Source organism: Platichthys flesus, chromosome 11, assembly GCF_949316205.1.
Source record: "Platichthys flesus chromosome 11, fPlaFle2.1, whole genome shotgun sequence".
In the NCBI taxonomy this organism is placed as follows: Eukaryota; Metazoa; Chordata; class Actinopteri; order Pleuronectiformes; family Pleuronectidae; genus Platichthys; species Platichthys flesus.
This window is the reverse complement of record NC_084955.1, coordinates 4,590,719-4,615,375: the sequence shown is the minus strand read 5'-3', so window position 1 is coordinate 4,615,375 and position 24,657 is coordinate 4,590,719. Positions and strand designations below refer to the sequence as shown.

Below are 24,657 nucleotides of genomic sequence, written 5' to 3'. Positions count from 1 at the left end.
CTGCACATTTGGCCTGTTTTTGCCACCGACACATAAAATGTGACACAGAGAGACAAACACATACACACAGAGGTGCAGCCCTCCCTTCACACCCCCACACTCCCACGCACACACACACGCGCACACACACACAGTCACTTGTCGAGTGACTAATATCTTTGCAAGGTCAAACCTGACAAGGAATTCCAATGAGATTAAGTGTCATCAGTGCGGCTTTAGCCCTTTTCTGCTCATTGTTCTTGGAAATGTCATTAGAGCCCAAGATGACCACGGCCTCGGAGCAGTAAAATCTCATCCCTTCCTGTGTGGTGGGCCAAGTTGATATGATGCAGGGCCCCCGATCCAAACTTTAAAATATAACTTATGTTTCTGCATCTAAAGCATATCAAATATCTATATACATATCTAGGATAGTTAGGCAGGTATGTTGGGCTTCAAATGTTCTATAGGTTCTTATTCAATGTCAGATATCAGTGTTTTATATGATCTGTCAAATATGTAAATTATTAATTTAATTCAATACATTATTATATTTATTACATTCATGACTTTATCTGCTCTGAATTGAGAAGCTTATCTTTCATTCAGGAAATGCTAAAGCTGTCAGTTCCACTTGGAGTTTTATGGCTCCAGAAAAACTTAATTTTGGAAAACAAAATGAAAAAGCTAAATTTGATTGTCCTGCAGTTACAGTAAATATTGTGATTTCAATGCTGTACATACATTATGCTGTAACCACAGGTGTGCACAACTACATTTATTTACCTTTTTTGCAGCAGTGTTTTCAGTCTTGCAGATGATCTGAATAAGTTGTGTTTGTCGACTCCTCCAGCAAAGCACCAGCCTTGTCGGTGTGTCAGCCAACATTTGGTGTGCTGCCGCTCACAATGAATTTGACACATAGTCCTTTGGTGGCAGCAATGAGCATTTTGTCATCTCCTCTCGAGTGCCAACTCGATGTCCAATTACTCCCGAGCTACTAATTTAATTACAGTAGCAGAAGAAATGGGTTGATTCAATTCATTTCAATTAGGCCTGATTGGACCAGTCAGATCAAATTTCACTCATCTCAGGTACGAGCCGCCTGTCACTTTTTATCTCAGCCCGCCTCATCTGGAGCCAGATAAGCAGGTCGTCATATGATAACTGAGAATGTATGGTTGAGCTTACTGATGTAAAAACAGTCTGCGGATCAGATGGATTCCAACGCCTCCATGATCCCTGACTGTGTGATAACCGTGAGAGGAAAACACACAATTCAGGGCAGGATCACAGCCAGTTCCCACTTAATAGTGTCCCAACTAAAATAGTCATTATTTATGCATGATGTCCACTATTATCAAATTGTGTGTGTGTGTGTGTGTGTGTGTGTGTGTGTGTGTGTGTGTGTGTGTGTGTGTGTGTGTCCAACTAATGGATGTGTAGTGTGGAACAAAGTTAGAACACATGTTAAAAGAACATGAAAACACTGTCACAGCATGTCATTCAGACAAGCAGCTGCTAGTTTCCCTCAGTGTTTAGGATTACACACATTTAGAGTGACACACAGACCTTACTGACAACACCCACAATAAGTAGACACATTCTAACCTCGGTTTATAACTCTTGAGATATTATTTTACTCCTGAAAGGATAAAATCATAACAGTAGACTAAAGAAAAAGGAGGAAATGTGATCAATCTAAACTCAAAACTTCACAACTCCTAAATGCCAAGTATCATATGCCTCCAAAAATCTGTATGAAACGGTTTATAAGAACGACCTTGACAGAGGATAATCCCTCAAAGTCACTGATAGAATACAAATGCGTATTAAATGACATATCATAATATTGAATACCACGCTAGAAAAAAAAAGCCTTCATTGAAATTACAATTATTGCAAATACCGTTGTGTTGCAACAACCAATAATCCAAGTTATATGTGACGTTTATTATTATAACATAGGTCACCGAAAACTCAAACAATTGGCCTATGGTTAGTAAGTCTCACATGAAAAAATTATATGGATTTAAAAATAACTGCATTGACATTTAAAACCACCACAGAGCGCATATCTGTGGAATACCAGAGCCACACGCAGGAGATAAAACAATGTAAATAAGCGCAAAAACGCACATTTGGCTCGTGCATGCGTCCTTACAGAAACATGTTAGTATGCTTACGGTTAATCTTCAACTCGACTGTCTCCCAATAGCAGAAATTAAAAAAAAAGTTTCATCTCGTCTCTGATTGGTGCAGATGAAATCCTCACAAGTGTGCCATAGGCTGCCATAGGCTGCTACAGTAGCCTGCGGTGTCTGTGTGTGTGCGTGTTGGCACCAGTTGCGGCGGCGCAAAGACGTCTGATTGGACACTGACGCCACGGACGCAATATATCAGACTGCGCTACAGTTCGGCCGGATCTAATCCCATGGTTCACTGTCAATACAACACAACATGCACGTGAACGCACTCGATCATCAAGGTATCGAATGCGTAAATTTACGGCTGCCACGCTTCTTTACGCGCAGCGAGAAACTGAGAGTAATAATAATAGTACCAATCGTACTGCGAGCGAGCGTCGTTTACCTTTTGGTGTCTTCCTCCCGGGCCGGCCTCCCCTCCTCCGTGTCCTCCGCAGCGGCGAGACACAGACTGTGAGAGCTGAGTGCGAGGGAGAGGAGCAGAGGAGTCCTCCCAGTCCGTCAGGATGCACAGAGGGCCAGTGTGGGAGCCAAGTAGCCCCTTTTTCCCTTACCTTGCCACACAGATCCAGAGGGGGCAAATGGGTTTAAAAAAAAGGTTGTTTGGGTGATTATACGTTTCTTCTCTCCCTCCTTTCCCACCCTCCCTCCTCCCTCCCCTCCTAACACCCTCGCCTCCTACACCGGCTGTGCTCTCCCTTCTCCTCTCTCCTCTCCTGGTGAATAGAGTAGCCTCTCTGCATGGGGGCTCCGGCTCTGCAGCAAAATCAGCCCCTGTCCCCTCAGGTTAAAAGATACATCTGCAGGCGCATCCGTTAGCAGCTGTACCATGAAGCACACAAGCCTTTCTCTCAATATTTCACCTCAATTATATTGGTGATATATGACATTTAGTTTGACATATTAATAGTTATTAAATGATTCCATAGGTAGTGCACGTTAGATATCGACACGTATGTGATGGGTTGCGTGGGGGCAGAATCACATGTTGAGTTTTACTTGAATCAGACAGAAAAACTATTATTTCGGTTGATCAAAAAAATGAATTCACACTAAATTAATAATTGTCCCAGAAGTCAAAGCTCCCTGACAACCCTGACTTCACTGAGTCTTCCTCTCTCTTGTCTCCCACCCCCTGTCTGTGTGTTAGTGTGTGCGTGTGTGTCTGGGGTGTATACCGGATTAAATGGCACACCTCGTCTTAAATGGCACCTTGCCTCGTTTCCTCTCTCCTTTCATCATCAGCAAAATAAAGATTAGGCCTACAGAGAAGATTGTAAACGCTCGACGCCTTTGGAGGCGCACGGATCTTCATTCCTGCGCCTTTGTGATGATATTGATGATGATGATGGCCAAGTGGACAGTTTGATTTTTGTGTGGCGAGCTAGTTATAAAGAATCAATATTATATCAAGGGGGTAACTTTGGTGATAAAGGACTCCGGCCACTCCGGCTATTCATCATAAGTCTGTAGCAAGCAGATAGGTCAAAAGAAATTATATTGCTCTAAAGAGTGTGTCTCCTTATCTCCCAGTACCAGGGGAGTGGAGGACACGCCGATCGATACAGTAGCTGCCGTATACTCCTTGCAATTATCAATAGCTGATTTTGTCTTCCTGGGGCCGCATCTATTAATACCAGATAATAACAGCCTTTTGGACATAACTTCTAAGGGGATGCTAGAGGGAGAGGGAGAAAAAGAGGAAGAGAGAGGGAAAGTTTGCGCAAAGGACGACCTTGATGTCAACAGATTTGTCTCTCATATGAGGTGGACACTGGGGAATAGACAAGTCAAACAGACAGGAGGGAGAGGGAGAGGGAGGGGGAGGGAGAGGAGAGAGCTTCCTCCCCCAGTTGGAAAAAAAGGCTTGGATCCATCAGTAAAAAATGCGATGTAGAAATAAATTAATCAGTTCCATGCGTTTGGCACAAACTTAATACGACCTAATTTGTCAGCTTTATTTTTTTTTCTCACATAGAGGTATAATATTACAACCAATATGAAAATATATATTTTACGATCACTCCTGATATTCGTAATAAAAGCAAAGAGTTTTCTTTACGTTGTCCCATAAATCATTTTTATCACTAAAAACAAATGTTAAAAATATTATAATATACGCACGTTCCCCCCTCGTATTATTTACATGCCTCTTGGCCTCGCACAACTTAATCCTCTCAGACCCCCCCCCCCCTTTCCTCCAACCCCCGCCATTGTGACCCCATGCATCTACACATTTTAATGCAAACAACAATGTCGCAAGGTAAAGGGTTAATGTGTTCATTCAGCGCGACAATGAGGTGCCAGCAGTGCGCAACGTCGCTTTCTCCTCTCGCCTCTCTGCGTCCAGTAATAAAACAGTTCCATTAAGTATAAAAAAAGCTTTTTGTAAAATGCTTTTGTATCGTCTTAAATAGACCATACTATCTTACCTATCTGTTTCATAATTTATTATTCACAGTAAATCATCGGAATGTGAATATTAAATACATTTGTAGATGGCACCGTGCGTAAAATGTCCACACATTGGAAATAAAGTTAATGAAAAATGGTAGGGGTTGTGGTGCAAAGTCTCCGGTGTAACCACAGAATGTCCACTCTCTTAACAATATATAATATCAAATGTCAAACCTCTGACATTGATATGACAGTGTGTCACTAACAGGCGGTGACTGCGCGGTGAGAGCCGTGAGATATAAGATGATGGGAGGTCAAATGTGGGTGCTCGCTGTGGGGTCTGAGGACGAGCCATTGAACAGTAACGTGCTGGTACATCCTAGCGGTGGCTGAAAGCAATGGGCTGAACCTTTGCTTGCGGGTGAAGTCACACACACACACACACACACGGCAGCTCAGTCCCTCTCTCACACACACACGCGGAGCGCCGAGAGACCGACACCACTGTAGCAGCCTGTCAGAAGATAATTCCAAAACTTATTGGTCTCGCAAGTCGAGCAAAAGCAGGACACCGAGTGAAGCTTCGAGTTTGGGGTGGGGAGGAACCCAGCGGCGTCCGCGTGTTTGGTCACCGAGTATCCAGAGAAGGAAAGCCACTTTTTTGGAGCGAGCGCACCGAGGCGACGGCGCACAACCGGGAGCTAAAACCTGCACGGCGGAGGAGGAGGAGAGGGAGGAGGAGGAGGAGAACTTCATCGTGACAACGAGGCGCTTTTTCTCTTCTACGGGACAGATGAGTGTCTGATCACATTGACAGTCGTGCGGTCGCTGAGAGGAGGACTCTTTGCCAAACGTGGCACCGATTTCTCGGAAGACGCGCGTCAAAGTTTGGAGAGCGGAGCTGCGCCATTAGAGAAGAAAAAACCCGCCTGGTAACGCTTTATTGTGACTGTCAAGAACTTTTCTCCTCGCACACTTTCTGTTTGCGTGTGTGTCCACGCACCGAGTCAACCTGCGGCTATTTCCACGAAGAGGAAACTTGGAAAGCCCGAAACATCCCAGAGACCGTAAACACCGCTTCTTATCGAGAAGGAGGTGCACGCGACAAGAAGAAAAAAAAGTTACCAAGAGAGAGCGTGCGCTGGAGAAGTGAGCCTGGATCTCGAGATAACGCAAGAAGACGCTTTCTGAACTCATAGAAGTTGGATGATAAAGGCCAGAGTGATGAAGACTAGAGAGACACTCGGTGAAGAAATCCTCCGCGCCTGAGAGTCGGTGCGCTCCGTGACAGGAGAGGGGGGTAACGTTCCCTGTTGGAGACCCCCCCTGTGCGCTGGCCATAACAAGAGATTTGGTGCGTTGTCTTGTTGGGGGGAGGCTGATAGTAAAGAGACGGATAAAGTCTGAGAGAGAAGCGGCTAATTGCTTAGTCCGTCCCTCATTACCATATCCAATGCGCGTCCGCTGGACTCCAGCCAATCCTCCCCACCTTCACACGGTGCCATTAATCGCGAGGCATTATTCACTATCATAATTATTATACCGACATGCGCAATCCCACGCACAGCAGCGGCAGCAGCAGCAGCAGCGCAACCACCACCAGCTAATTCCACTTTTCCCCCTCGTCCACTTCTTCTCGCTCTCTCTCGCTCATCCTCTCTCTCTCTCTGCTGTACCAGACTGTTTGCGAACTTTTTTTTATGAGTGTTGATTCATTCGCTCTTCGCTGATGTATCTGCAAAACGCAGAGATATACGGGAGCGCAAACGCAGCAGCATCAGGAGCATCAGGAGCATCGCCAGCACCGACGCCAGCAGCAGCAGCAGCAGCAGCATGTCCCGGCGCAAGCAAGCCAAGCCGCAGCACCTCAAGTCGGAAGAGGAGCCCGCGCTAGCAGGGGTGATCTCCGAGCACGGTGAGTGGATGCGGGTGTTCTGATCCAGGACAGCTCCCAGCTCTCCAACACACAACTTCTCCCTCCTCTCGCACTGCTGCCGCCTCTTCTCCACTTTGATTTTAAACTCCCTCTTTGAGTTAAGGGCTTTGGAATTCATCGGGACCGCTGCTCCCATGAATACATAGATTGCGATAATTTGCAATGCATCTATTCTGATGCGATTTATAAGTTAAAAGTCTCAAGTGGACAAGGCAGTCCTCTGTGGAGAAGTGGGGCTTTTTTATTCCCAGAAATGCGTGAGCCCAGGATATAACCTGGCGTGTCACACACACTTCCTGCACCACATCCCCGTCTACTACCTGACAGATGACTTAAAAGATTAAAGAAACGAATGCACGTAATAATTTAACACGGTTTACACTATTTCCACGATGTGCTGGAGGCCTTTTTTCGAAGAGGCCTGTTTTCAAATATAATTAACTTAATACTTTAATATCATATTTGAAATATCGGAGCTGTGTTCTTTTTAAAATCTTGACTTTGTGTTCTCGTGCGCGCGAGATAATTCACGCAGGCACACGTGCAGACCCTCACACACAAAATCGGATAAATAAGAAAATATTTGACTTTCTCTCTGTATTTAAAATTATTATTTTCAAATAACTATAGGAATTGTGTATAATTTTTAATTATAGAAATAATTTCAATCAATTTTTATTTCTTATTATTTTTTTTTCCATTATTATGCTTTTTATTAGTGGCTTTTTGTCACTCAGCGCCTGTCTGGGAGCAAAAATGCGAATTTCTGTTGCAGGTCGGAGCCTTGTTTTGTTATGGAAATTGTTTCTTTTTCTCGTAGCCCCCCCTCACATAAATTTAGCACACTTGATTTGTTCCCTTTTGCTCACAATGTCGACACGATCGCTTGACAGAGCTCGTCCTCGCCATGTGGAGAAATAAAAGGGCTCATTCATCTTTTATTCTCCACCCTGCTTTTTGGTCCGCGATTAAACGATCATCACAGAGCTGAAGTCAAACCTGAAGCGAGAAGCTGAAAAGCTGCACAAATTACAGAACTTACTGGCAAACTGTGTTCCATACGTTTTAGTGCTGAAATCACATTGCATGTTGAATTCATTAATTTAACATTTTTGCTTTGATTTTATAAAATGTGGGAAAATCTTGTTTGACAAGTGGTGTTATACGAATTGTATTTAATTGAAATAGACAATAATTCACATTACAAATCAGATTTTTTATTTTTTTTCAATTTCTCTCTTTAAATCAGTGTTTCCAACAAATCACTGCCATTGTGAATACCTTCCTTGCCTGGCCCATGTTGACCAACACACACACTCAGTCTCACACACACACACTCCCACACATTGCAGAGCTTCTTTAGAATAGAAATGCCTGATGTAATCTCCAGGGAGCAGTTCTCTTTATATGGAGGAAAGGTTTGGTGTGAGGTTGGAATCACACGTTTGCAGCACCGTGGTTTTTCTTTCATTTGTGGGCAGTTTTCTGTGGAACACAAACATTGTCTGTGCAGCTCCTCCGTTGAGATAACCTCTCTCAGATTTTGGTCGGAGATACCGAACATCCATCAGGTTGCTCTCCTGTAGGACCGTGGAATGAAATGTTAACTTCCCTTTCCCCCTGTGAAATCTGAGAACGTGGATGATTTAAGTAGAATTTAATTTAAAAATCACATTTACATTTTTTTTTAAGAGAGAAGGTGCATTGAAGGCTGGCCTCACATTAGGTGAAATTAGTGTTGATTTGAAGCAAATCTATCCTGGATTCGTCTATAGATACAAGAAATGCATCTTTAGTTTTAGAGTAAAATCATGCCCAGTCTGACTTCTTGGTGACCTATTGTATCCATGTCATTGTGTGTAAGACTGGAAGTGGCCGTGGAATGTTTTTGCCAACCCTCGCTGGAGCACTATACTGGCTTGCTTGTTTTCAGGACAGACATCGCAGTGAAACAATCCCAAGTCTTTGGCCGTGCACACTGAGACCATACACACTAAAACAAACCTAATAATACCACGTCTCATCCAAAGCCACCTGGCACGATGAACGATGTCAGAGTGCCAGTGTATCATCGCAGCATGATCAGATCCTCTGCTGCCCATGTCGCCGTGGTTCGGCTCGTGGCGACACTATCGATCGTTGGCCTTGACGTATCGTTGCATATAACGTCAAAGGAATTCAGAAGTTCCAGGCGTCAGTCGCTGCTTGGTTTAGACTTAAAATCTATCGGCTGTGTGCTGGGCAAGAGGTGAGGAGAAAGTCAAGCGTTCGAGTGACGTTCAAATTCGGCTCAAGGACACACAATCTGTCTATAACGCATTACGCCAGCATAGCCACCAACTAGGAACATATCCACAAGGTGTAGTCTATCAGGAAGTTTGATATAACCGTATAAATGTTTGTTTTTTTTATTTCACAGTGTTTCAATGTGATCTGACCTCTTTTATCTGTGACTCTATCCTCGTATGTCCACTGCAGCTTTAATGTGCTGCATCCAGGAAAACATGAAAAACTGAAATCAAGTGCCAACAAGCCCTTGTCTGACATACCATCTCCCCCCCAGGCCTTCCGGACACTTGCCCCCCTGGGGGCAGGGGGGGTTGTGTGCGTGTGTGTCTGTGTGTGTGTTAGGATGGGGAAGGCAGGGGGAGGGTGGGAAGGGGGTGTCTGCTTAGGAGTGCTTTTATAAAGCTTGTTGACTTAACCTTTGTCAAGGCCCGGCCAGCCAGGTCCTGCCGCTTGGTGTCAACCACCTTGTACAGTTGGAACATGTGTGTGCCGGTGACCTTGGCAGCACAGCTTACTCGTGTCCTAGAAAGAGTGAACAACGACGGCTTTTTAATCTCACCACCGCTTCCTCTGCATCTAGTGTCTTTGACTGTGTGCATGGAGAATGTATAGAGGGGGCGGTGGCGTGTATATTACATAAAACACTCTTGTTACTTTGGGGAATTTACCAAAGGCAAATCCTCCCAGCTAAGGGCCAAGATGTACGCGATCATGTCCTTCAGATAAAAGTAGCCTACATTTTCGAAAATATTACTGAATTGCAAAAATTTGATTAAACGCCTCAGGAAAGCCACATAGGTCATGCTTTCACTGAACGATTACAGATGTATTTACAGTTTTTATTTATCGGGGCTTCATTCACAGATACGGCAGAATCTTTATTGAATTTTCTAACTTTCCACTTATTCTACCAGATGTTCCGGCAGGAATAAGGACTGAATGATCATATATTTATAAAATCCTCACTGACAGTGACAACACGGTTTGTTGCCTACTTCCCCTGCAGTGGGGCTTTGTTTGGCTTTTGTCTTAATCCCCTCTCACCAATGGGTGCAGGCCTGTGGACCACCCACACAGTTGTGCCAGAGAAGACACTCAAATATGACTGCGTCTTAATTACTACTCAGCCCAGAAAACACACATGAACAAGCAAGGTCCTGATAGAGAGGAAGGCCTAGATGGGAGACTTATTTAATTTTAGCCCAAACAGCAGTCTGTGGGGGATTTAAGAGGAAGCTAAAAAGCCATTAAGTGAAGTGGTACGTTTGGTTCTTGTTGGGTTTTCCTACGATGGTTTTGTCTTTGCTTGTTCTGACGATTGTAGCGACGACTTGTTCAGGAAGCAGGCCCGTCGACAAACAGCTGAGATCTGTCCATCTCTGTAGAAATTGCAGGTGTAAAAAACTGAGATACATTTTTTAATCTAACCACGCTCATTTTATTAACAGCAAAAGATCGCCATGTTAAAAAAACAACAGAAACTATTAATTATCTCTTACGGCCTGCTGAAGACGAGTGTCCACTAAAGCCTAGCGTCTCCTCCTCCTCCCGAGCCCTCCTGTGAATCCGTAGCGAGAGAGCCATCTTGACGAGTGACACAGTTATCTGGACAGCGTGCCGTCACTGAATACTGTATCGCAAATGCTTACACAAACAAATCGTTAATGTTTTGGCCGCTACACATCTGCAGGCAATGACAAAGGCCTCTCTGTTGGTACAGATATGACTTTACCATTCTGCAGTGGCTCTGACCAGGCCGATGACACACACACACACACACACACACACACGCTTGCACACACAGAGCGGGTCTGAGGATACATTGGATCTTTCGAGGGGATATTTTATGTGTCGACGGCCACAGAGGTGACAGTCCAGGAAGCGTGGAGCAGCAGAAACAACGGAAAACATCCTTTTTTTGTAAATAATGTAAATAATGAAAGTGGCATGAATGTAATGTTTTAACTATGTCATATAGTTATAGATTTAATCATTTTAAAAAGGGGAATATGACTCAATGTTCATCTTCTCTGTTCTTGCTGAACCTTTGCTGACGAAAAAAAAAAAATACAGCAAAGGCGACATAATATATGAAAATGTTCAATATATGAACATTTTCATTATTTAACTTTGGACAGTGAATCACTTGAATAGAATAGAGATCAGTTTAGTAGAGGCACGATAAAAAAAAAAAAAGACATGGAAAAAATAACTAATTGGGCCAAGAATTCCAGCTTTGCTGAACTCAGCAGGCCTCCTTTTATTGCCCCCCCCCCCCCCCCCCCCCCCCACACTCTGGGCTGGACCTACAGTGATGCATCGCTCTGTGAGGGTCCCAAACCATCCTCACATGCTTGAGAAGAATGCATGTAAAAGGAGCAGAGGGGGGGGGGGTTCCAGGATGGCTGTGTGAAGGCTCTTATAGCACCTTGCTTTATGTGACTGACATTTGAAACATCATATATTTACTGAGACGTTTTAAGCCGCAACATACTAAAATGGGGGATATAATACACTTGAAATGGCCATTTTCTAAAATGAGGTCGCAATGACTTGACCTTAACGTATAGTAAATGTTACCAGTGTCATTGTCTGCGTGTGTGTTCATTAAGTGAATCTGGAAATTGTTAAGAATGGGAGAATCACTAATTGCCTAATGCTTCGCTCAATGCCTGCCTCTGTGGCTTTCACAGAATCGGTGGAAAGCATGAATACCTCATCTGATATAATATGTCAGATTAGCGGTTTCAGTGAGCATGCCAGAGATTGCTGAGCGAGATAGCAGACACACAGATGCAACGTCTACAATCCCCCTATTGAGTGCGTGCAGCTTCATATTTGCATCTGAGTAAATTAAGACTCTTAAAAGAATGAAAAACGGATGGGATGTTTTTTTTTCTCCTTCTCTTATGCTATAGGGAAATCAATACAACACATACGCACACATACAAACACGTTTAGCACACACTTACAGTCTTACAATTGTAATAAAATAACCACAACGTTGAGGAATTGTAACCATATTCACACTGACAGAAACAGAAGCAATTCCCAGGTCTTATTAATTATGTTAAATCTTTTTGAAAGTGTATAGTTTAAAATAAGCCTCCATTATATATCTATTAAACAAAATGTTCTCTCGTCAATTTTTTTTTTACTTTCAAAGGGTAATTTAAAAACCAAGAGGTTGGAGTGTTAGAAAAAATAGCAATTAAGATTTTTTGTCTGGAAAATATAGATCTTCACGTGGATAATTAACAAAGATGTGGGCTTCTGATAACATACACACACACACACACATTAACGCACACACACACACACACACACATACACACACACACACACACTCTGTAAGTATTATCCATTGTGTGTGTGTATATGGGACATTTTTTTATGTGTTAATCTCTTTAGAAAGGCCTATAAAGTGTGTATGTTCTTTGTCTGTCTACAAATGTGTGAGAAAACGTGTCTATGTGTGCCCGTTGGTGTGTGTGTCTGTGTGCATGTGAGGGCAGGTCAGTGGCATACAAAGGACCCCACTTGTAATTGTATGAATGAATAAAAGAGATTGACAGTAATACCATTCTAATAACTAATCAGCTCAACACAATGCCTACTCATTTGTGTTGACCTTTCAACCCTCAATTATGGAAATAAGTCCTGCTGTCCGCTGCCGGGCTAAGGAGATTTCCAGCCTGCTGTCACATGTCACTGATGTTTTCACTCACTCTCTCCTTCTTACTTGTCGATTTTTGTTGTGCCCACAAGCAATTTTTTTTAGAGACCGTTTATTATAGAAACTTTGAAAATGTGGTTGTGGGAAATGTGGTGGTGGGAAAGTAAAGGCAGTGGCGTTATTAATATTGCAAATATAAATGTGCACATCACAAATTTAAATTGTGCAGGATTTTACATTTTATTTTAATTGAATTGCTTAACCTGTGTTCTCAATTTATCTTGGCAAAACATGATTAAGTAAAAAAATATCTTGTTCTGTCAGCCCTGCCCCCAGAGAGGATGAGAACACGGAGCCTGTCCAGAGCCTCTCTGTTGATAATTAATGAATTTACAGACACCAGACCATGATAGCTCATGCCCCCTTCGGAGGAGTGATGAATTTCTTTACTAATGAGTCACGGTAATTGCCGCAAATGCTTCATGTCTGCTTCACCATGGCTCGCTCCTTTTTAACCTTTGAAATGAGCGCAGGCACTGTATGAATCTCATGGTTACTCACTCACACAGCACAGTAAGGCCTTCAACGTGAGGTTAACCTGAAGTGTTTCAAGTAAAGCCTGCACGCCTGCCTGTAGTTAATTTTGCATTCAAGTAAATTTCCTCTCAACTTGATTTAAGAATTGTCTGTGTGTGTTTGTGCTTTTTTGCCATGGAATCACATCCATGCTGTACAAATTAATTTAATATTTTCATATCTTTTAGTAGCTCTTATTTAACAGTAACACACTCATAATTATAAACTCAACCTTGTTTAATGGCAGCTTTATTTTAGTGACAATCATTACATGAAATAAATCACTTTTATTTGCAGTTAATCCCCATGAAAAGGTGCAAAGGTTTGTTTTGTAGTGTAAAGTGTATATAAAATAGTTTGATTTGTGGTTGTACGTTCTGTCTTTGAGTGTAAACTGAACAGGAGACTGTAATACGGTCCATGCAGGATGCTGTGGCGGTGATTGAGCACACTTCCTACTCGTAATGAACGACACACACACCCGCACAGGGCTCGGACACAAAAAATAAACACACTAGGGAGGCCATTTTTACATGGTTTGAATCAGGTGTGAATTACGCCCCGATCGGCGCTTGCGTCTGCTTGTTTGACTCTTGATGGTTGCATGAGGAAAAGGAAGTAGCTTCTTACGACTGTGATTAAACATGTGTAACTAATCAGAGACTTTGCTGCCATGGCACTAGCATGTAATTTGGGAAAGGGGGAGCGAGAGAGAGAGAGAAACGGTAGAGAGAGATTTAGAATATCACTGAACGTCTTTACTGAACATGAATATATTTCATTTTAAAACATTTCAAAAACATTTAAAAGTGGTCAAAACTTTAAATCATTGTTATTAATTTCACAACATTTCAATGGTTCAATTGAACTATTCACTTATTCACTCCTTTTCACCGTGCAGGCCACTTGCTGAGAGTCAGGGCTAAAGTATTACCTTTGCAATGCTAAATGAAAAGGCTGAGGCGTTTGAAATTCAGGGGGAAATGACTGGTCTTGATAGCAGAGGGGAATCCTAATGGGGCCATCAAAGTCCTGATTTGTACGCAACAGATGAGGCAGCCGTGAATTGTATGAAATATTGGAAATCAATAGGTTCTATGGAATTTCATTAAGCGGCAGTATCCACAATTGATAGGCCCTCATAATTTGATGGATTGCACAAAGAATATTATTAGCTGGCTCTATGGAGAGGGTGCAAATTCACAAAACTGGGTCTGGAGGATTGGTGAACTAGGGCAATTTGTTCAGAGTAAAAAAATAAAAAGATTATTGATTGTGGTTATGTTAAGAGAGCGAGGGAAAAAAATCAAAGGTTAAATCTGTGCAGCAGTGCAGTGCAAAATATGTGTGGATTCTTTATTGATTATTTATTCATTAATTTTCCTTTTTTTGCTTCCCTCTCCCTCTTTTCCTATCCACTCTCTTCAACCCCTCCCCTCCTCTAGCCCGAGGTGATGTGCTGGAGGATGCCGACAGCGGGAATGAGAGCCGCAGCGGCAGTGAGGAGACCCATGTGTGTGAGAAGTGTTGCGCTGAGTTCTTCAAGTGGTCAGACTTCTGTGAACATTTAAAGAGCTGCACCAAGAACCCCCTGGTTCTCATAGTGAATGACAATGAGGACACACCTATCCTCTCCCAGGAGTACCCTACAGAGCCCTCCCCTGTACCCAGCTGCCCTAGTGAGCAGGCTGACAGCGAGGACCCCAGGGAGGGAAACCACAGTTCTGCTGGTGAGGGGGATGATGTCCAAGAGACAGCAACCTTAAATGGGGTTAATGTCCTAGAAAAGGAGGATGAGCAGATGGAGCTAGAGCTGGAGCTTTCTCCTGAAAAAATGATGGATACTGAAGAGAGAGATTTGACATCCCCTGAGCCAGATGCCACCCTACCTCAGCTCAACGATGTCGTCCCCTCCGCTGTTACAAACTATGCCATGCCAAGCACCAATGTTACCTTGGAGACTCTTCATGGCACCCGGGTTGCAGTGGCCCAATTTTCACAGAGTATAAGGTCAGCAGCCGGCAGTGGGGTCTCCACCATGGCTATCCCCATGATCCTGGACCAGCTGATGGCCCTCCAACAGCAGCAGATACACCAGCTGCAGCTGATAGAGCAAATACGCGGTCAGGTGGCTCTGATGAACAGACAGTCTGCCTCACAGCCCGCTCTCAATCACCATCACAGCAATGCTGCTGGAAACCAGGGGCCTTTATCCTCCTGTGTCCCCCCTGTCGCTAGTCAACTTCAACTACACAACTTCATCACCCCTCCTGTCCATCAGATGCCTGTTAGGTTGCCAGCCACTCTCAATGGTCAAGGGTCTTCACCCTTGACCTCAGCGTTAGATGGGCCTCTCTCTCAGACACCACATAGTGGCAGTCAGCAGTCTAACTCTTCAATCCCTAACACATCCTCAAATAATTCAGCATATCCCCAGCCCAGTGGCACTAGTTTGTCATCTCTAATCTCCTCCTGCTCATCCTCCATCGCAAGCAACATTATTAGCACTAGCAGTAGTCTAACAGGAGGTGGTGGCATTAGCAGCAGCTCAGCTCTTTCCAGGACCTCCACCAGCCCTCTCTCACTCAGCCACAGTAGCCTCATGAGCTCGGCCTCCAATCTACCACTGATGCCTCACAGCTCATCCAGCAGTGTCATCTTCCCCAACCCCCTGGCCAGCATAGCAGCCACAGCCAATGCGCTTGACCCCCTCTCTGCTCTGATGAAGCACCGCAAGGGGAAGCCTCCAAATGTGTCTGTGTTTGACACTAAGCCCAGCTCCGAGGACCCCTTCTTCAAGCATAAGTGTCGGTTTTGCGCCAAGGTGTTTGGCAGTGACAGCGCCCTACAGATCCACCTGCGTTCCCACACTGGAGAGAGGCCCTTCAAGTGCAACATATGTGGCAACCGTTTCTCCACCAAGGGGAATCTGAAAGTCCACTTCCAGAGGCACAAAGAGAAATACCCACATATTCAGATGAACCCCTACCCTGTGCCAGAGTATCTGGACAATGTACCCACAAGCTCAGGCATCCCGTATGGCATGTCTTTGCCCCCAGAAAAACCTGTAACCACATGGCTAGACAGTAAACCCGTCCTCTCTACATGTCCCACTTCAGTCGGACTCCAGTTGCCTCCCACACTGCCGAGTATGATGGGAGGTTTTAGTGAATCCCTGAGCCTCACTCCACTCAACAGGTCTCCTCAGAGGCCATCTCCACCCTCAAGCGAGTGTGCATCTTTGTCCCCTAATATCATCACTGACTCTGGCATGACCACTACTTCACCCTCCCCAAAACCAAGCATAGGGAGTGATGCACCCCCTCTCTTGAAACCTGAAGGTGTTCTCTTGCCCCCAAGCTGCTCTTCTTGGCCAGGAGAGAACACCACCACCACGACTTCAGTAACTCAAGTGGTTCTTTCTGCTACTGTCACATCCACAACTTCATCCAACAGTGGCCAGATCACTGAACCAATCAATAGCCCAAACTCAGTTTCAAACTCTGTCTGCCACCCTGTCCTTCCCATGCTTTCAGACCAATTTAAGGCCAAGTTTCCTTTTGGCGGACTCCTAGACTCTATGCAAACCTCCGAGACATCGAAGTTACAGCAGCTTGTTGAAAATATTGACAAAAAGATGACTGACCCAAATCAGTGTGTCATCTGTCATCGTGTTTTGAGTTGCCAGAGTGCACTCAAGATGCACTACCGTATCCACACTGGTGAGAGGCCTTTCAAATGCAAGATTTGTGGGCGTGCATTCACCACCAAAGGAAATCTCAAAACACACTTTGGTGTCCATAGGTCCAAACCCCCACTTCGGGTTCAGCACTCCTGCCCAATATGTCAGAAAAAGTTCACCAATGCTGTCGTGCTGCAGCAGCACATCCGTATGCACATGGGAGGACAAATCTCCAACACCCCGCTTCCTGAAAGCCTCCAGGATATGGAGACTGACCTCTCCTTTGACGAGAAGAGCTTAGATGCGATGAGTAGTTATGACGATGATCTTCTGGATGAAATGGAGCAGGCCATGGAGGACGAAGTTGACTTGAGAGAGGGAGAAATGGACCCATCAAAACCGTATTCACCTGGGATTTCCCCACCACCTTCAATCATCTCCAGCATTGCTGCAATGGAGAACCAGATGAAGATGATTGACTCCACTGCCAATATGAGCCGTTCGTTCGGTCTAAGGCCTACGCATAATGGCAGCAGCTTTGGAGGAGAGACTGATTGTTTTACTACTGATTCCCTGTCTGCATTGGGAGATGCTGAAGGTCAAAGCTTGGGGAGCCCTGCTTTGTCAGAGTCCTCTGGCTCAATGCAGCATTTGTCCCCAGCTCACAGCCACTTTGAAAGCCAGCGATCCAAGTCCCCAACTACACTCAACAATAATAACAACAGCAGTGCCATGACAGCAGAGGAGGGCCAGGAGAACAATACAGCAGGCTTGGCAACAGTGAAGTCAGAAAAACCAGAGACCCCCTCTCCTCTTTCTGCTACTGAAGGCACTGGGGCCCTTGACCTGACTGCCACTCAACATGGCAGGCACTTTATCAAGGAGGAGAGCCACTTCAATATGCTGTTTCTAAATAGGGATAGAGGTATGTGTGTTCACAATCTACTACAACGTAATGCATCATATCGAATTCAATTTCTTCAGAGATTTAATGTGGTTGCTAAAACTGCAATATCTATTCTATTAAATATTACACATAAATATACATGAGTGGAAAATGTGATTTGATAAGATGTAACATATTCATAGGAGAGCGAGCAAATATTGTTGAAAATATTCTTAAACTAAAAATAAACAAACACTTTCCTCAGTCTAATCAATGCAATAGGAGTTTACGGTGCGTATTCTAATATTTATTTCACTTCTCAATTTTCAGGGCTGAGCACTGCATCAAACATGGTCAAAATGGAAATGAACGGACACGGGAAGTCAGTGTCACTGAGTGACAACTCTCACCTACCCATGAGCATCCAGGTTCCAGCTGCAGCACCACAGACCACCATGAGCCCCAGCATCAACCCCATGTTGGCTCCGCCGCCTCCACGACGCACCCCTAAGCAGCACAACTGTCACTCGTGTGGGAAGAATTTTTCTTCGGCCAGTGCTCTGCAGATCCATGAGCGCACACACACTGGGGAGAAACCTTTCGCCTGCTCCATTTGTGGAAGGGCTTTCACCACAAAGGGCAACCTGAAGGTATGAGAGAGTTTATATAACATCCACACAAATTCTATATGAATGGGTCATGTGGCTAAAGACCTCTGGTTATCTGTGTGTCCCCCTGGCTCCCTCGCCACCACTTGTTATCTCTCCTCACTGTTTACTATATAAAACAGAATTTTAACCAACATTAAAGTCAGTAAAGTACACGTATGGTCACCTTACATCAGTTAAATGTATCATGAAATTACAGTCACATAACATAATGGTTTTGATATTCTGCACTTTTTCTGCTGATTTCCAACCATTTCTAAAGGTGTTCTAAGATATGTATGAATGTATGCCTGTTTGCTTTTACATGACATTTTTGGAATATTCCCATCTATTCCCATCCATAAAAATGTTTGTTTGGACGTAGTATTTTCCTTGGATGTGGTATTCCTGACTTGCGATGACACTTTCTTGATGTTTCTTTTTATTTTCTTGCTAATATTAGGTTCACATGGGAACACACATGTGGAACAACGCTCCGGCTCGAAGGGGTCGGCGACTGTCTGTAGAGAATCCCATGGCCCTGCTGGGCGGGGATGCCATGAAGTTCAGCGAGATGTTCCAGAAGGATCTGGCGGCCCGGGCCATGAATGTCGACCCGGGTTTTTGGAACCAGTACGCAGCCGCCATCACCAATGGGCTGGCCATGAAAAACAATGAGATCTCTGTGATCCAAAATGGGAGCATCACCCAGCTGCCCATGAGCCTCGGCGGTACGGGTATCACCTCCTTGGGAGCCATGCCTGGAGGAATGGACCGTGTTCACACGGGGGGCAGCCCTTCAATGATAGGAATGGAGAAGGCTGGTCTGGAAGTTGGGGCTAACCGACCCTTTTCAAGATTTATGGAGGAGAACAAAGAAATCGGGATCAATTAACAACCTGTATTATTCCCCGGTAGGCATTTGGCAAAGACAAAGAGTCTGACGGCAAGGAAAGAAACTGCTGATCCAGTCTTAACTCATGTGTGTTATATTGTGTACAGATTAAATATTTTTTGTTTGGTTTTGGAAATACAGTATTTAGTATTGATTAGAGGTCTTTGCCTTTCACTCATTGCGTCCTCACTTGATATTTCGCCTATACGAAGAATACTTTGTTTCTCGTTTGAGAATATGTCGTCTTGCAAGATTTGCATGGTACTTATTGGTTTTTATTAGTATGTTTGACTGCTTTTATGAATTTCTTTGAAAACCAGGATCCTGCCTCATTAACAATGGGCAAGCATCTGATATGGACAGGACTAAAAGTGAAAAGAACATGGGTTTGTTTAAAGACAGTCTTGCCTTTGCCTGGGACCCTTGTCATGGATAGACTGAAGAAAAGACTCAAGTATAGTGTTTCTGTGCTCGCCTGATGTTTTTTCTCATGAACTAGAAAACTTGAAAAAAATAATGTTTGAACTATTTCAATCTTTACATTTAGTCCCCCAGCATTGTCTTATAATATTGTCCTGTGTCTTTAGTATTTATGATATCGACAAAAAAGCGGGTATACAAAAATATATTAAATGGCCCAAGCATTTTATTGATCCATTTCTTTTCTAAACTGCAGGCTTCACTGGTGAATATCTCTTTCAATAAAGACAATATGTCGTCTTGAGTTGATCAACAGAGAAACATGGTAGGTTTTATTTGGATATCAGTTGAGACTATCTGTATCTGGTTACATGGTAAAGAGGCTAGAGATATCCGAAGCTGCTATGAACACAACCCTGCTTTTAACCTTTGTAAAAAGAAAAAAGAAGTGATCCTTTTGAAGAAATATCTATGTATAGAAATACAGACAAATCTAAAACAGGTATGCATATTTTGTATCACATAAAAATAGACATCATGAGTTGAGAGTATTTGTCATGTTTGTGAATGCACTTTTTAAAAACAAGACGTTTTGTCTGTGATTTACCGTTAACCTTTTGACTGAGCTATCTATCACGTGCTGTTTTCATTGTTTTCAGCGTACCACTCCTACAATTTGCAGAGTCGTTTCTCTGTTATTGCATTTGTGCGACTCGTCAGAGTGCAGAGTCATCACTCAATCAAAACCTTCTTAAATAAAAAAAGAGAACAGGTGTGTGTTTGAATTGTTTCCTTATCAGCACCATGTTAGTCTTTCTTTGTCACCCTTTTATTTCCATAAATCAAAATTGAAATACCAGATTAATACTTGATCATTTTCTTAATTACCATTCATATTTTATTTAAACCTCTTCCAATCTCCTTTTCTAATGTATTTATTGTATTGTTATTTTGAAGCTGAAAAGATAAAAGCATGAGAGGAGATTCAGCACCTTGCTTCAAATTGTCACATTGACTTTATAAAAATCTAAAGTGAAATCAATTAGCATTTTTATGTGAAGTATTTAAAAATCCTAATGCATTGAAAAACCTTTGTATATATATATATATATGACTATCAATACATAGGAATAATTTTCAAAAATAATTGAAAAATTATGTCTATAAAAATGAATTGATATGTGACCAAGAAATGTGCCTTCTCTTTTGGGACACATTGGTATTTTACAGTAAACACAGTTTACAGATATTTTACAGTGGATTGGGTAAATAAAAGAAAATTAAAAGATGTGTTTTTTTTTTCTTCAAATGTTGTTGCTTTGCACTGACTTCTTTTTATTGTATGAATTTACTTTGAATTCTGCATGAGTGTGTTCCAATAGAGATCCATCACACATTTGCACAGAATCACACACACGCACACACATGCACACAGAAGAAAATACAAAGTCACAGTTGCAGCTGACAGCTTGTTGGGCCTCTCCTACATATTCCAGTTACCTTAATATCTGACTTTACATACCAAGACATTGAAATCTATCAAACAAAAAATACTACACTACATATTCATAACAATGCACACAATGTATATAAAACAATAATTGTGTCCCTGTTATACACAAATTAAATAATAACAACAAAAGAAGAAGCTCAATCCCTTGAAACCTGATTTTCATTTCAGACCACTACCAGTAATTAACTATGAAACTGAGACATGGTAACTCTTAATAATTCAATGATAAAAAAAAAAGACATAATCCTAATTACCAGTGTTATGTAATACAACAGCAGGTCAAGACATAATTTAAGTATAAGACAAAGCATAGCAGTGCTTCAGGCCTTTCACTTCATACTGTACATAAAGCGCCTGTGTGCTGCTCTGGCAGGGGAGACTGGGTAGTGCTATATGCCCTGTGGGATTCAATGAAGTCATGCCATTCTGTGTGTGTGCGTGTGTGTTTGTGTGTGTGGGTGTGTGTGTGTGTGTGGTGGCATCCTCTCAGCATTCAGTGCTGCTTGTGCAGTACAATTGACACATGGTCCACATGTGTGCGAACACACGCACAAATCGCACTCTCCCCCACAAATACCCATGTTGTCACTTTCTCCGATATAAAACAGAATAACAATAAATATTCTTAGTTGTAGAGGATTAGGAAAACATCCCTGCTGTGAACAACAGTAAACTATCAGGTGCAGGATGAAGGTTGTTAATAACTTTAATCTCTGAAAGCAAAAGAGTTTTTTAAGGAATTTCTGTGACCTGGCAGATGTGATGCTGAATTCTTCACCGTTTATAGTCAAAAATTGATGGACTCATTTTAATGTCAGGCTTCAGAATGCACTTATTTATCATTCATAAAAAGATAAGTTGCAGGGATTGTTCAACATCAATGAAACTGTTTATAATATTTCAAAGAGATCATAATTTCATGAGTTCTTCGAAACCCTCAAAACAGCAAAAATGTGAACAACGTTCATCACGAGAAAGATGCTTTGCAGTGCGTTTGTGTACTGCACAACTCCTGCTGTAAAACCAGTGAGCCAATCAGCACATTATCCAGTGCAGCCCAAGTGATGATTGGTCTGTCAGAGTCCAGCTTACATCAGCTTTCATTAACAAGCCATACGTGTTTATTTTTCTGTTATTTTTCCCTCGACTTACACACACAGATTTGTTTTCATGGTGATGAATCTGAGCGGAGTCTTCCCTCGGGAGCTCTTGGGGCTGATTCGGTAATGCGTGCGGCTGTTTGAAAGCCCATTGTTTGACACTGCACTGTCAGCTGATCGCACAGGCTTAGTCAGTGGAATTGTCAAGTAATGAAGAAATTTCATACTGACCGTTTTTCCTCCGTGAAGCCACTTATATTGCTCATAACGCTAAATGCATTCCACCCATTCTCCGAATCGTGCTCACATTCAGCGGATGATTTCGCAAACAGCCAGTATACGTGCAAGACTGTGGTTTGTGACTCTAAACGTGGATTTTCACCAAATTTATTATATAATTCAATTGGCCCATTGCTTCATATAAACACTACGAGACGGAGAGCTGCTTCACCTCAAGTGATTTCAATTATGATGCATCTCCTGCTCAACATGGGGTTAAATGAGGTTATTATTGATGACATTGTAGGATTGTTATTCCCGTTACAAAGCTTTACCACGTTACACACATATTTGACTTTATTTTTTTTTTTTATTAAGTGAAACAATGCAACCGAATGTCCAACATGTGAGGTGCAATTTCATTTTACAGTTTAAAAACAGAACATTTATGAGCCACCAGGGGAACGCAGACACGGAATTATCTAAGGTGTGTCCATTTAAGAGGCCTTTAACAAGTATAATTCTAGAGTGGGTTACAAGGCTAATTATCTAAAAGTAAATGTAACGTGCCTTTCCATTTCTCCGGGACATTTTTTTTTACTTCTCTTGGAAATGTGGCAGCTTTTCCTTTGTTCAGTACACAGAGCAAATTGCTTGGTGTTTTTTTTCTTCTGTTTTATCTGCACTTTACTTGTGTGTTTGTGTGCTACCTGTTTGAAGTGAATGTGTGTGACATTTGGGCATGGCACAGTGTGAACAGACAGGCCATCATTGGGACAGGGCTGTCGGCTGTTTGTTTAATGCCCTGCCTACTGTGAAAGGCTCCCTGAAACAGGCGCAGTAAATATCCCCATTGATCCAGAGGCAGGGGGCCCTATGATGATGTAGTGGCGAAGAGGCACAGGAGTAAATCTAACCGACAGTAATCCAATCCCATTCTCAAGGCTCTGGGATCTGAGATAGGTGCTTTAAATCCAAAAGTGTGCCTTTTTGCACAATTTCTCTGCCTTTGTTGTTGCAGCGTCTTCTGTTTTTTACTTCCACCTCTCAGCTCTGGAGACATCCACAGTCTGCTGAGGCAAACCCGTCTTTTAGATTTGTTTAAATTCAAAGTGCCATAACGACGTCGCAAATTTGGCATCATGCTCATACCACTGCATGTCACTTTCACCTCTGCACTTACTTTTGCTTGTCTTAAGCATGTGCATACACAGTCTCTTCACTCCAAAGGTAAGAGAGTGTGAAAGGTGTGTGCACTTGTGTGTGTGTGTGTGTGATCCCACTCCTCAGGTAATCGGTGCTCTCTGCGGATGGTCGAGGTGTACACTGGAAACTCTGAAACCCCATTAGGCTGGAATTTCTCTTTGATGGCTAAAGGCGGCCTACCTATAGCGCTTCACTGGTTGCTTGGCGGTTCCGATAAGTGTTAGTTTTCATGCAGGCTCTCAAGATGACAACGTTACACACTCCAGATCCCCTGGAATAGGGCTGTGTGGTTTACAAATTCAAATTTTTTCCTGTATGGATTGTTGAGAGTTGCTGAAGCGTGGCGCCCTTTAGCCTGGTGAGCCTTTTGATACATTAACAGTTTGGTGCAGCGAGGGATCAGCAGCGTTGCTCACCAAAAGAGATGCTTGAGCTTGTTAGCGCACTTCCAAAATTTGTTTTTAATTGATTTCACTGCATGCACACAACAGTGATCAGTGATTAAAACCTTTAGAAACATTCAATCCCACTCACCACATGGTGCAAAGAGACTAACAGGGGAAAAAAAACACATTCTGATGATTATTACAGTAGAAGTTGCATGCTAATGTAAGATAGAAAGAAGACGTGTGTAATAAGTGTGTTTGTGTATTTTAGTCCAACTTTCTACTAGCAGCTCCATGTCTTGTTATAGGAGTGTGAGCAAAAAAAAGCCCTTGACTGTTGCTCACTTCTCATTAAATGACATAGGCCACCATACCAAAAAAGTCACATGGTAATCTCCTGAAATTATCCGGACGGGCTGCATGTGAGAACACAAATGTTTGAGTCAGTTGCTGCGGACATTGTCTAGTACAAACTATAGATAAAGTCCAAGTGATTCCATGTGCCACGTGAAAACAAAGCAGGACATTTCTCACAGAGTGTGCATGTTGATGAAGTTTCTAACATGCGACAGACGCAAAACTTAAATAGACTAAAAGAATACAAGTCTCTCTGGATGAAAAACAGTAGCCATGCACGTAGGAG

The 24,657-nt window shown here is 42.9% G+C and overlaps 1 protein-coding gene and 1 long non-coding RNA gene across 3 annotated transcripts in view; one reads left to right on the top strand and one right to left on the bottom strand.

The window, feature by feature from the left end:
* Positions 1-2,777, bottom strand: part of LOC133965299 (uncharacterized) — a 52,220-nt gene extending 49,443 nt beyond the window's left edge. For both annotated transcript variants that reach the window (XR_009923862.1, XR_009923861.1), the window contains exon 1: positions 2,572-2,777. This is a non-coding gene — a long non-coding RNA (uncharacterized LOC133965299). The remainder of the gene's footprint in view (positions 1-2,571) is intronic.
* A 2,335-nt stretch (positions 2,778-5,112) lies between these two features.
* Positions 5,113-20,792, top strand: sall3a (spalt-like transcription factor 3a). The gene is made up of 4 exons (XM_062400312.1): positions 5,113-6,498; positions 14,506-17,667; positions 17,959-18,278; positions 18,739-20,792. The coding sequence occupies exons 1-4, from the start codon at positions 6,417-6,419 to the stop codon at positions 19,168-19,170; spliced, it is 3,996 nt and encodes a 1,331-aa protein (XP_062256296.1). The 5' UTR covers positions 5,113-6,416; the 3' UTR covers positions 19,171-20,792.
* Positions 20,793-24,657: the final 3,865 nt, after the last annotated feature.

Excerpts from the sequence above, each read along its gene's own strand:
- sall3a (XM_062400312.1), top strand. The coding sequence starts at position 6,417 with ATGTCCCGGCGCAAGCAAGCCAAGCCGCAGCACCTCAAGTCGGAAGAG. Across the intron at positions 6,499-14,505 it reads AGGGGTGATCTCCGAGCACG|CCCGAGGTGATGTGCTGGAG; the intron begins GTGAGTGGATGC and ends CCCCTCCTCTAG. Across the intron at positions 17,668-17,958 it reads GTTTCTAAATAGGGATAGAG|GGCTGAGCACTGCATCAAAC; the intron begins GTATGTGTGTTC and ends CTCAATTTTCAG.